At 36.9% G+C, this 12,940-nt stretch overlaps 1 protein-coding gene and 2 pseudogenes across 1 annotated transcript; 1 reads left to right on the top strand and 2 right to left on the bottom strand.

The window, feature by feature from the left end:
• The first annotated feature begins 1,539 nt into the window (after window positions 1–1,539).
• Window positions 1,540–2,612, top strand: LOC113175126 ((Lyso)-N-acylphosphatidylethanolamine lipase-like). Its single transcript, XM_077799027.1, is given in 2 exon segments — window positions 1,540–1,780; window positions 1,867–2,612. Coding segments are annotated over 2 exon segments (957 nt in total). The 5' UTR covers window positions 1,540–1,569.
• Window positions 2,613–3,054: 442 nt separating this feature from the next.
• LOC144249024 (cholesterol transporter ABCA5-like) lies at window positions 3,055–10,273 on the bottom strand (annotated as a pseudogene).
• On the bottom strand, window positions 4,956–9,725 carry LOC113175127 (cholesterol transporter ABCA5-like; annotated as a pseudogene).
• Window positions 10,274–12,940: the final 2,667 nt, after the last annotated feature.

Here is a 12,940-nt window from a genome sequence, read left to right as displayed (position 1 = left end):
TGTGTCTTCCCAGAAAGTTTTTTTTTCACATTCTTTTAAAAACACACAAGAACTAACTAGCACACCTAAAAAATAGATAATTTCAGATAATGCGAAAGTCCTTTTTGACTGAACTTTATCCTGGTGTCCTCTACATTCCCCAGAAAGATATTCAAATTTTTAAAAGCATCATAATTTTATATTTATATATATATATACATATATATACACACACCAAGGAAAGATTAAAACAGTTTTGTGTTTTTCCATACAAATGATGTCATTATGCTTTTATTAGTGTGAAATTTATTATTTTAAAATCTCAATTGTATGGTTTCATGTGTCCTTGTTGATATATGTAGAGAGTCAATTTTATTTACTGTAGAGTATAACATTACACAATGTATTCCATTTATTTAGCCATTTTAATATCTTAACTGTGATTTCACTGGGTTCTGTGGCAAATGCCTGAATTCCCAGCAACTTTGGAAGTTGAGGCAGGAAGATTGTAAGTTCTAGACTGTTTACTGAGACCCTATCTCAAAAAAAAAAAACAAAAAAAGGAGTGGGGATATAACTCAGAGTTAGAGTGCCCCTGGATTTAATCCCCAGTGCTGCCAAAAGTAAATAAATAAATAAATAGATAGATTTCCAATTTTTTTTCTATTAAAAAGTATTGCTGTAATGATCATTCTTTTTTTAAAAAAAATTCAATCACATTTATTTTTATTTAGTTTTGAATAAATAAATGTTTTCTCTGCTATAAAGTATCCCTGTGTCATACTCTTAAAATCATGTGATACTCCTAAGGTTTTTAATTATAATTTTTTTGTATATATTTGTTATTTTTAATATCTTTTATTGATTTTATTTTTTCAAAAATACACAACAGCAGTGGAATGCATTACAATTCTTATTACACATATAGAGCACAATTTTTCATATCTCTGTATATAAAATATGTTTACGCCAATTTATGCCTTTATACATGTGCTTTTTTTGCATTACAATTCTTAATACACAGATGATCATTCTTATGATCATTCTTTGCTTATCTCTCTTTATGGTAGATATCAGAAGTGATAAATCCAGGATATGTGTATTTGATAGTATATGTGTATACTACCAAATTGCCCTTTAAGGTATATAATCCCTCCTAGGAAAGTATAAGAGTATTCTTTTTACTGTAGTCTTGCCAAATTTTGCCTGATGTCATGGATACTAATGATGTTGTTTTAATTTGTATGTTTCTGATTACTAAGAAAACTAAGTGGTTTTTCTGTGTTTATATTTTCTCTATTGTGAACCACTGTTTCAAATTCTCTTTCGCTTTATCTGGGATTGTAGATGTGAGTCACCTCACCTGGCTAATCATTTTGTCTCTATGAGTTTGCTCATTTTTAAAAATTGTTTTTTGGATCTGGAGCAGCAGTGAGTTAATCCTGTCTCTTCTCTTTCGCTCTTTCTCTTTGGGCCATGATCCTGGGACTGTCTGTGGCTGAGGAACAATTTTAGACACCTTCCCGCCTTTTCTTTTTCAGGCCTTAAGGCTGGCTGAGTAGCTGGCTGCCTACTTGGCGTCCTATTTCTATGTCTCAGCTGAAGAATGTGGAAACCAAGATCCTCCAGTGTCTCCAGAACAAGTTCCTGGCCCGATATGTGTCTCTCCCAAACCAGAACAAGATCTGGATGGTGACTGTGAGCCCTGAGCAAAAGGACCGCACCTCCCTGGTGATGGTGCATGGCTTTGGAGGTGGTGTGAGCTTCTGGATCCTCAACATGGATTCACTGAGTGCCCGCCGCACACTGCACACCTTTTTTTTTTTATTGGTTGTTCACAACATTACAAAGCTCTTGACATATCATATTTCATACATTAGATTGAAGTGACACTGCACACCTTTGATCTGCTTGGCTTTGGGCGAAGCTCAAGGCCAACATTCCCAAGAGATCCGGAGGGGGCCGAGGATGAATTTGTGACCTCAATAGAGACATGGAGGGAGACCATGGGGATCCCCAGCATGATCCTCCTAGGGCACAGTTTGGGAGGATTCCTGGCCACCTCTTACTCTATCAAGTACCCTGAAAGAGTTAAACACCTTATCCTGGTGGACCCTTGGGGCTTTCCCCTCCGGCCAACTGACCCCGGTGAGATCCGTGCACCTCCCACCTGGGTTAAGGCTGTGGCTTCTGTCCTGGGGCGTTCCAATCCCCTGGCTGTTCTTCGAGTAGCTGGGCCCTGGGAGCCTGGCCTGGTACAGCGATTTCGGCCAGACTTCAAGCGTAAATTTGCAGACTTCTTTGAAGATGATACTATATCAGAGTATATCTACCACTGCAATGCACAGGATCCCAGTGGTGAAACAGCATTCAAAGCCATGATGGAGTCCTTTGGCTGGGCCCGGCGCCCCATGTTGGAGCGAATTCACTTAATTCGAAAAGATGTACCCATCACCGTGATCTATGGGGCCAACACCTGGATAGATACTAGCACGGGAAAAAAAGTGAAGATGCAGCTGCCAGATTCCTATGTCTGAGACATGGAGATTGAGGGTGCATCGCATCATGTCTATGCTGACCAGCCGCACATCTTTAATGCTGTAGTGGAAGAGATCTGTGACTCAGTGGATTGAGCTGCTCTTGCTAGAGGAAGAGGAGAAAGGGAGAGAGTTGCTCTCACCTCCCTGTCTGCTTAGTCACCCCTCTGTTCTTTCCTCACCAACTAACATGTGCCAGCCAGGCAGAGTCTTAGGCTGTCCCCAAGATAGGACCACTGTGAAAAAGAGCACTTCTGATCCCATGCTGAGGGCTGGAGGCAGAAGCCACAAGAGGCCTTGAGCTCCCCCGCTCTGGGGAAGAATATGAAGGGTTGCCCAGTGCCACTCCAGTCTCTCCATGCCAAGTGTCACCCAGATGAAAGTTGTAAAGGAATTGCACCAATTCACGTTGCCTCTCTATGTGGCCTTTCATTCCTCTGAGTAGAGGAGATCTCCCAACAGCCTTTCCTAGCTCTGGAGTGTTTATGGGGGAAGGTTCCATGCAAGAACATCTTCCCTCTCTATCACCTCCTCACTCCTATCCCATGCCAACTCCATCCAGGTTCTGGTTGGGATCAGGTCCCACTTCACCACCAAGAACAGGTCCTGAAGCTTTGTTCACTTCCAGGACCTCAGAAGTCGTATCCAAAGCCCTCAATGGCAGATGAGGAAAGAGACCAGGGCAGGACATGGTGACACGGCCCTGAGTGATAATAGTTCTGGCAGAGTGAAGACTAGAATGCAGTGCACAGTGCATATTGCAGATTCATGGCAGACACCAAGGGGCTGGTCACCGACTGACTTCAAGCCTATCCTTATCCCATATTCTAGCCCCATTATGCAGACATGCTGCTGTCTTGCCCTGTGCCTGTCCTGGCTGCCTAAACTAGGGACACTCAAGTACTTCCTTTCTTGCCCCATCTTCCTCCCTATGAGACTTCTGAGTCTCCCTTTGTGCCCTGGGCGTGAAGCCCCATGTGTGGTATAGAGCAAAGGTGGCTCCTGGTGGAGAGAGGGAGGAAAACCCTTCATCCCAGGGCCACGTCTGGATTCGCCATGCCCACCACTTTTCACAGCATTTTCTACCTGCCCCCAGAGCTGAGGACCACTCAGAGCCCCTGCTCATGATCCACTAGGGAGCCTCAAGCCAGCAGGTCCCTGCCCTTATCATCCACAGGATGGTTCTTACTGCCTGACCCTCTGTCCCTACCATCTGTCCCCATGGTCTCCAGCTCATCCAGCAAAGAACCTGTCAGCTCTCTCCCAGGGGCTCATTCCATGTGCTGCTCTGAGGTCTGGGCAGTAGGCTGGGCTTGGCCCCAGAAGCAGGGCAGCTCCTGTCTGCTCCTTCACTTTTGTAAAGCCAACCCTTTCACCAGAATAGTATTAACTCCTGGTGCTGTGTACTACTGGTCCAGCTGCCTTGGGCTCCTTTTCTATATTAATAAATAAATAAGTAAAAACTAAAAAGAAAATTGTTTTTTCCCCACATTTTGTTGTTGAATTACACTTGTACACAGTAATGGGATTTGTTGTTACATAGTCATACATGCACATAATATAACAAGATAATTTAATTGGCCAATATCACTCCCCAGAGTGCCCCCTCCCTGCCTGCCTCCCACTCCTTGGTCCCTTTTCTCTACTAATCCTCCTTTGATTTTCATGAGATCCGCAGTCACCTTTCTTTTTCTTTTTCCTCTCTAGCTTCTGCATATGAGAGAAAACAGATGACACTTAATTTTCTGAGTTTTTCTTATTTCACTTATTATAGTGCTCTCAAGTTTTATCCATTTTCCTGAAAGTTACATAATTTCATTTTTCTCTAAGTTACCTAGGGCCTCGCTAACTAAGTTGCTGAGGCTGGTCTTGAACTTGCAGTCTTCTTGCCTCGGTCTCCTGAGTTGCTGGAATTACACGTGTGCATTACTGTGCCTGGCTTATTATTTTTATTCTTGATGACTGCCATTCTGAGTGGTGCAAGATGAAAACTCAGTGTAGTTTTGATTTGCTTAACTGCTATTGATGTTGAACATTTTTTCATATATTTGTGGGTTATTTGTGTTTCTCCTTTGAGAAGTGTCTGTTTAATTCATTTGTCTATTTATTAACTGGGTTATTTGATTTTTTGGTGACAAATTTTTTGAGTTCTTTATATATTCTAGATATTAATCCTCTGTCAGAAGAGTAGCTCACAAGGATTTTCTCCCATTCTGTAGATTTGCTCTTCACATACCTCATTGTTTCTTTTGCTGTGCAGAAGTTTTTAATTTGATGCCACTGCATTTATTAACTCTTGGCATTTTTTCCTAAGCTTTAGGGTCCTATTGACAAAGTTTTTGTCTGTGCCTATATGCTGGAATGAGTTTCTGGTCTAATTTCTAGGTCTTTGATACATTTTGAGTTGATTTTTGTGCAGGGTGAGATAAGAGTCTAATGTCATACTTCTCCATCTGGACAACCAGTTTTCTTAGCAAATTTACTCTTTAGATGTTGCACTGTCCCAATGCATCTTAACTGCTCAGAAATCATATAAACCACTTGATCACCACCAGCCTCTGTCTCCTCCATGTAGTGAGTGGTTGGACTTGCAGCCCTGCTTCTTTGTTTTTAAATGCAGTTCAGGTTGTTTGTCACATGTGCTATTTTGCTTTAGGATCTATACCTGTAAATGGTTCATCTAGTAAAATAATACAAGGATTCTACAGCATACTTATTGCAAAACATAACTTTTGCTTTATTCCAGCAGGTAGTTTCTTTATAGTTTTCTGAAGTTCTTTTAATCAAATGCATTTGCTATTTGACTTATTACTTTCACGTCACTTGCATTCATTCTTTCATAGATCCATAAATTTAAAAACATTGTATATCTGACCATAGTGGGTTTATCTGAGGATAGTAACCTATACACTTAATCAAGTCATCATCTTCAGTTCTTTCTGAAGTATGATCTCTTAGAAACACCTGGCCTGAGTTGGCTAAATATTACCAATAGGAATATTAATAATTGGGCTTTTTTTTTGCCTGCATCATTTGGATCCAACAGCCCAAAGAGTTCTTCCTCTTTTTTTTTCTCCCACACAGAAAGAGATGTATTTAGTTGACAGTTTCTTTACTTTTCTTAGATTAAAAAAAATCTTTCTTGTCGTTATACTCTTTATGCAAATTGCTGAGCATGATGATTGGTTTCTCCTCACAATACTGGCAACTCATTAGCTCTTTGATCTTTAGTCTTTCAGCTTTGATATTTTCATCTTCATCCATATTATTTGGTGGTTCTGGAAAATTCTTGGTTTTTGAACTTTGTTGAAAAGGTCCTGAGAAAGGGATCTTTTCTATTGATTTGCCGCTGTGCTTTTTCTCATAGTTCTGTAAGAGGAAAATCCACAATATCTACTGCAGGTAAGGTGTTATATCAGTCCCTAAAAGCCTATCCTATGGATTGTGTACATTGTCATTTTTTTTGTATATTCTTCCCAGAAACCTTTATGAAGGAAATCAGTCAAGCTGGGCACAGTGGCACATGCCTTTAGTAATCCCAGCAGCTTGGGAGGCTGAGGCAGGAGGATTACAAGTTCAAAACCAGCCTCAGCAAAAGTGAAGTGCTAAGCAAGTGAGACCTTGTTTCTAAATAAAATTTTTTTATTTTATACAAAATAGGACTGGGGGTGTGGCTCAGTGGCCAAGTGCCTCTGAGTTCAATCTCCAGTACCCCCTGCATCCCCACCAAAAAAAGAAAAAAAGAAATCAGTGAAACTAGAACTGTATAGACTGGAATGGCTATGCAAAATGTATGATGAAAAATGGCTGTAACTGTGTGTTACATGGAGAAAGTTATTTTAGTGATTATAATACAAGCCAATGCTGTCACAGAATAGATAAGTAACAAATTTCTTTGGTATTTCAAGTTTTCTAAAAAGTGAATGAAGTAATATAAGTGAACAGAATAACTGATGGAACATAACCAATAGGGCAAAAAGCCACAACAAGGAATTTTACAGCATAACAGTATAATCCATAGTGCAATGCAAACAAACTTCTTAGCATCAAAATAAGAACAATAAACAAATCAGGGGTATTAACAATAGCTTGTCCAATTCAGTATATGGATGGTAAAAGACCTGAAAGTTTGACTATAAGCTTTGATCTTATGATTCATTGCATTTTACACACACATACATATACATATACATATACGTGTTTATATACACACACACACACACACACACACACACACATATATATATATATATATATTTAGTTGGACACAATACCTTCATTTTATTTATTTATCTTTATGTGGTGCTGAGGATTGAATCCAGTACCTTGTACTTGCTAGGCGAGCACTCTATCATTGAGCCATAACCCCAGCCTGTCACTGCATTTTTTATAGCAATAAGGTAGAATTGCAGTAAATAATGCCAAGCACAGTTGCTTGAAAATACAGCTCAGTTTTAAACATGATGTCAGTAATTTGTTGAAATATTAGGATACTCCAGATATGGATGGTTTCAGTCACATTTAAATGAGAGAGATAATAGTTATAAATGATGTTCATCAATACAGGTAAAAAATAAACCATAGTGCTATTTAAAACAGCTGAAAAACAGTCATTTCTGAATGTACCACATTTAAATCTTCGCTAGAGGGCGCAGCAGATACACAGTCACTGTCATGAAACATTGTCACTGTTCTGTTGAGATGTGTGAAAAAGTTAATAAGATCACTGATACTGGAATCAGTAGAATTTTGAAGAACCAGTCTTGTTTTGTATTTATGAAATTTATCTCCAGGTTTTAGAAAATATAAGTTTGGAAAAGTTTGGTGGAAACCACAACATTTTTTAAAAAACATTTATTTTTTCGTTGTAGGTGGAGACAATACCTTTATTTTTATTTTTATGTGGTGCTGAGAATCTAACCCAGTGCCTTATGCATGCTAGGTGAGCACTCAACCTCTGAGCACTTGGAGGTTGAGCACTGCCAGACATTTTTCATTAATTTTAATTCTTTTAAAACTGTGTATGCTGTCATTATTTCTGAAACATACTAAGGTTATACAGCCAAGGAATAGGAAAACATAATATTCAGTTAAATATTATCATTTAATAATTCATTTCTTCAGTTCTAATTATGGTTATTGGTAACCCACCATCAATTTTGCCTGGTTATGAGTAGTAAGGTTGAAGGAAAACAAAGGGATTGCACTGATGTTGTACCGTCACTCTGTGGCCCTCATATCCATGGATGCCTGGTAGTATCATTGATTGATGCATCATGTCACTCAACTTTTAGTTGTAGCAAAATTGTTGTAAATTGTTGGTAGTATCCAAAATCTCTTTTGTAGTTTAAAATAGCAGCTCTCGGTTAGCTTTTTCTAAAACAATAATCTTCATTATAAATAATATCACACAAATGTAAATGAATGAGAAATAAGAATGACAAATTCCCAAGTTTTTTGAGGGTCAGGAGGGAAGGGGTATGAAAAATGCATTCTTTAGTCTATCCACAATGAAATTTTGTGTCATTTTCATAGGCTCAGGAAATGATAAGGTAGCAAGAAATCTTACAGATTTTCTATTAGTTGTGGGTCTTCCTTGATACTTCCCTACTTTTTTAGAAAATAAAAGGCTATTTCACCCAAGTTTTACTCTCTGCATCACATAGCAAAAAACTGATAGAACAATTTCTGGATTACTTTTATATGCATGTCAAATATATTTGCTGCATCATAATTATTTAGGATCAAATTTCTCCCCCTCGTACCACTAAACACTAATTGTGCAATTTATAAAGTATAAGAACACAATCAAATAACTGAATTTCTTGATCATTCATAACACTTGCAATTGGAGATATATCCTGCCAGTACAATTTTTACAGTTTTGGATATCAAAAATTTAATTATGAACTGTGAATGAAGTTGAATAAATATATTTGTTTTGTAAGTGAAAAACAACTTTTAAAGTCTAAAAGTTTAATGAGATAATATATTTATATACATATAAATATATAGTATAATTTAAGTTTATATATTATATATACATTTTTATATATTTAATATTTAATAATATTTGAATATATATTTAAAAATTTATATAATATAAATAAATTTAAATTAATATAAATACATTTAAATATATACTATATATAATATCATTTAAATTAACTATAATTTACTTTATCAAATGTTCTTCATACTAAAATTTTTTTTTCATACTAAAATTTAAGATGCTTAAATCTCTTGTGTTTAAGACTTTCTTGTCAGTTAAAAAATATTAAAGAATACATAGATAGCATTTATGCCAATTGAAGTAAGTAAGGTTTTCTTTGATTGTTCTTAACATGAATCTATGCTTCTGTAAATGCAATGAAAATTAAACAATAATGTTTTATAATTGGAAGCCATTTTATGGTGGGAACCACAACATTTTTAAGAGTGATGTACCAAAAACATAAAAATCTGAACTACAGGAAAAAAAAAAAGAAAAAAAGAAAGTAGGAACAACACTGACTTAGTGTCGTGTTTCAAGGTAAGGAAATGAAGCTTTGCTATTGTAGATACCTGCTATTTCCAAAGGCTCATGGTGCTCATTAGGGAAGCTTTGGTTTTGGAAAAAGTAAGCTCTGTTCTGTTGTCATCAAAAAATTCAAATTCATTTCTTCCTTTGGAGGGTAGTTTTAGTGAAATTATTGTAATTGTCTTATAAATTGTGTAAATACACTGTAATCTGCTTGATCAATTTCTGCTTCATCTTCTAGTTTTCAAAATATATCTTCCAAAGTTGTCTAGATACATCGTAAGGAGTAACACCCAAATTTGAATGAATGTCTAGAGCAGGAAACAAACCTGAAAATTTGTTCATGTTTTTCAAAGGCAAGCAATATACCAGTTGTTGTTCATTCTGTTGTAGTAAAGTAGCTCCAGGGATATGTTGTTTAACCCCTGAAGAAAGAGATCATAAGGCACAAAATCCGTCTGTGTGCATGACCATGTGCTAGCTGCTCCTGCATTTACTTTCAAAAAAATTTGAAGAACCAATACATCACAATAATCCTTGTGATATGACAGTTTTCCTATTAGAAGGATGTCAGCTTCATCCATGAATTGAATATTAAACACTGTCACCTGATTGGCTTCTCTGTATTTTAAAAGATTCTAAATAATATGATAAGAACAGGGATTCATTCCAGCTGTTGGTTCGTCTAGCAGTGACCACTTTTTTTTTCTGCTACAATATTAATTGCCAAAAATATCCAAAAGGTGAAAATGCTATAACTAAGTATACTAAAACTACTTTTCTGAGGAAAGGTATCTATTTCTGCAACAATAATTTCTCTCATAATCACAGTTTTCATTGACTCTAGCTCCTACTAAAGAGAAACACTGGTCTTAAACTGTATGATGGCAGCATCTATGGTTGCCTGTTAAACTGTGAACCCTGAGGACCAGTACTGAGCAGCCTCACATGATTTTGAACAGCCAGCTCTTGGATGTATATAAATAGAAGTTAGTAGAATCAAATCAGGAAAAAAAAAAAAGAGTTTCATAAGACATGAAGTCTTTCAAAACCGCACCATCAGGAATGATGACTCTCTTTCCATGATATTGCTTGTAATATTAGTCATTGGAGCATACTCAAGAATTAGGTTAGAAAAAATAGATTTGTCCGTAGGATTAGGATCTGTATCAGGTGCTTCTTCACATTTCTTATCTGGATGCATTATGCTAGTTAATTTAACCAAAATAAAGCCCATGTGCTCTTTTGTGGAGATCTGGTGAGTGACAGAGGTCTGAAGTGTGTGTGAGAGCCGGGTTCCCAGAGCATGCCTGGGCATAGGCAGGTGGATAATATAAACTTAGTTTCATTAGCATAAAGACACTGCTTTTATAAATCTCCTTACCTTTATGTTATTGCATTTTGAATCATTTATTGTATTTTGTATTCTATTATTTTTATACATTGTGTACCCATTAACATAGATTTATGATTTTCATTTTTACATTTGCCCTTCAAATTATACAGGAAGGAAAATGATTATAAACCAAAACTAAAATAATATTGGCCTTTACAGTTTTCTGTGTAATTTTACTTACTCATATGGCTTCAAATTACTATTTGAAGGTATGAAGACATGAATTGATATGAACATACTTTATATACAACCAGAGATGAAAAATTGTGCTGAACATGTGTAATAAGAATTGAAATGCATTCTGCTGTCATTTAAAAAATTAATAAAAAATATATTACTATTTGAAGTATCCTTTCATTTCAGCCTGAAGGATTCCTTTTAGCATTTCTTATAGGGCAGAATACTGGAAGCCGCAGGGGAGCAGTGGAGCAGCTGAGCATCAGAGTGGCTGCTCAGGTGTACTGCAGCATGAGTGGCAAGCATAGCCCATGGCCAGAGGAACCTGCCATGCAGGCGTGGCAGGTCTGAGGCATGGCGGTGGGGCTACTGCCTATGTGAGCCAGGGCAAGCAGATCTGTCACCCCATGACAGCCCAGCTTGCACCCAATGAAGATGCCTACTGCGAAAGCACATTCTGTGCAGGCTGCAGCTCCAGACACACCATTGAGCATGCCCAATTCAAGTACTTCAATCTCCCTCATCCAGAAGCAGGGAGAAAATGGAAGTAGGGCAAACCAAATGGGATTCAGGGCTGACCAATAGCCTGTGGTTTCTCCAAGCCCTAATTAGCATAAACTTGGACCAATAGCGTTAGTAGGTTTCCAAAACCTAATTAGCATAAGTTTGGACCAATCGCAGCAAAATACATGCTATATAAAACCCTGGACTAGCTCCCTCGCTCCAAGTTATCTTGTTACTTGGCTACGTTTTGATTTTTAGGGGGCTGGACTTCATCAAATTCCTAGCCAAGAACCCAGAAAGAAGAAACTGCACATGAGCTGCTGGGGTCTGTCGCAAGGCTGGAAAACTTCAGTTTTGGTAAGACTACTTCAACTTTTATTTATCCGGAAATATCTTAATTTTTCTTTTACTCTTGAGAGAGTTTACTTAGAATTTACATAGAATTCTTGTTTGACTTTTTTCCCCAGTGGCTTTGGTATGTAATTCTAACATATTTGGCTTCCATAATCTCCTGATGATAAACCAGCTGTATGTTATATTGAGGGATGCTTACATGTGAAAAATCTCTTCTTTCTACTTTCATAATTCTCTGTTTTGTCTTTTGGTAACTTAACTATTGTTTATTATGTGGATCTCCTTAAGTTTTTCCCACTTATGACTTGTTGGATGCATTGACACATCTGTCATCAAGTTTGGGAAGTTTTAAATCATTTTTTTCAGATATATTTTTCTTTTTCTGCTTTCATTTAGTAAGTAGGTTATTTATAAAACATTTTCTTTAATTTTTAATATTTGTTCTTTTTAGTTATATGACAGTAGACATGTTTTGAATTATTTATACAAGTATGGAGTATATCTAACTCTAATTAGGATCTCAGCCTTGGGGTTGTACAGGATGTAGAAATTAACTGTGGTGTATTTATATATGTACATGGGAAAGATATGCCAGAATTATGCTGCTGTCTTTCCTATACCTGTCCCTTCTTTCTTCCCTTCATTCTCTTTTGTTTAATCTCCTGAATTTCTGTTCTTCTTCTCAACTCTTGTTGTGTGTTAGCATCCACATATCACAAAAAATTCGACCTTTGGCATTGCCTTATTTCCCTAAGCATGATAGTCTCAAAATCCATCCATTTCCAGCAGAAGTCATTTTTTTATGGTTGATTAATATTTGCTTGTGTATATATACCATATTTTCTTTATCCATTCATCTGTTGAAGGGCACCTAGATTGGTTCCATAGGTTGGCTGTTGTGAGTTGATCTGCTATAAATATAGATGTGTTGCATCACTGTAGTATGCTATTGTTAAGTTCTTTGAGTATATATGGAGGAGTGGGATAACTGGGTCAAATGGATAGTTTCCTTCCAAGTTTTCTGAGGAAACTCCATACTGTTTTCCAGAGTGTTTGCACAAATTTGCAGTCCTACCAACAATGTATGAGTGTATCCACATTGTCACCAAAATTTATTGTTACTTGTATTCTTAATTGTTGCCATTCTTACTGGAGTGAGATGAAATCTCAAGTATAGTTTTAATTTGCATTTCTCTAATAGCTAGTGATGTTGAACATTTTTTTTCATATATTTGTTGACTGATCGTATTTCTCCTGTGTAGTATCTGTTTAGTTCCTTTGCCCATTTGTTGTTTGGGCTGTTCACTTATTTATTTATTTTTGGTGTGAATTTTTTGAGTTCTTTATATATACTGGAGATTAATGCTGCATCTGAGGTATAGGTGGCAAAGATCTTCTCTCATTCTGTAGCCTTTCTCTCCACTTTCTTGATTGTTTCCTTTGCTTTGAAGAAGCTTTTTAGTTTGATACCAT

Source organism: Urocitellus parryii, chromosome 5, assembly GCF_045843805.1.
Source record: "Urocitellus parryii isolate mUroPar1 chromosome 5, mUroPar1.hap1, whole genome shotgun sequence".
Classification (NCBI taxonomy): Eukaryota; Metazoa; Chordata; class Mammalia; order Rodentia; family Sciuridae; genus Urocitellus; species Urocitellus parryii.
Note: the sequence above shows the minus strand (reverse complement) of the source record. Positions and strands in the feature narration are given on the sequence as shown.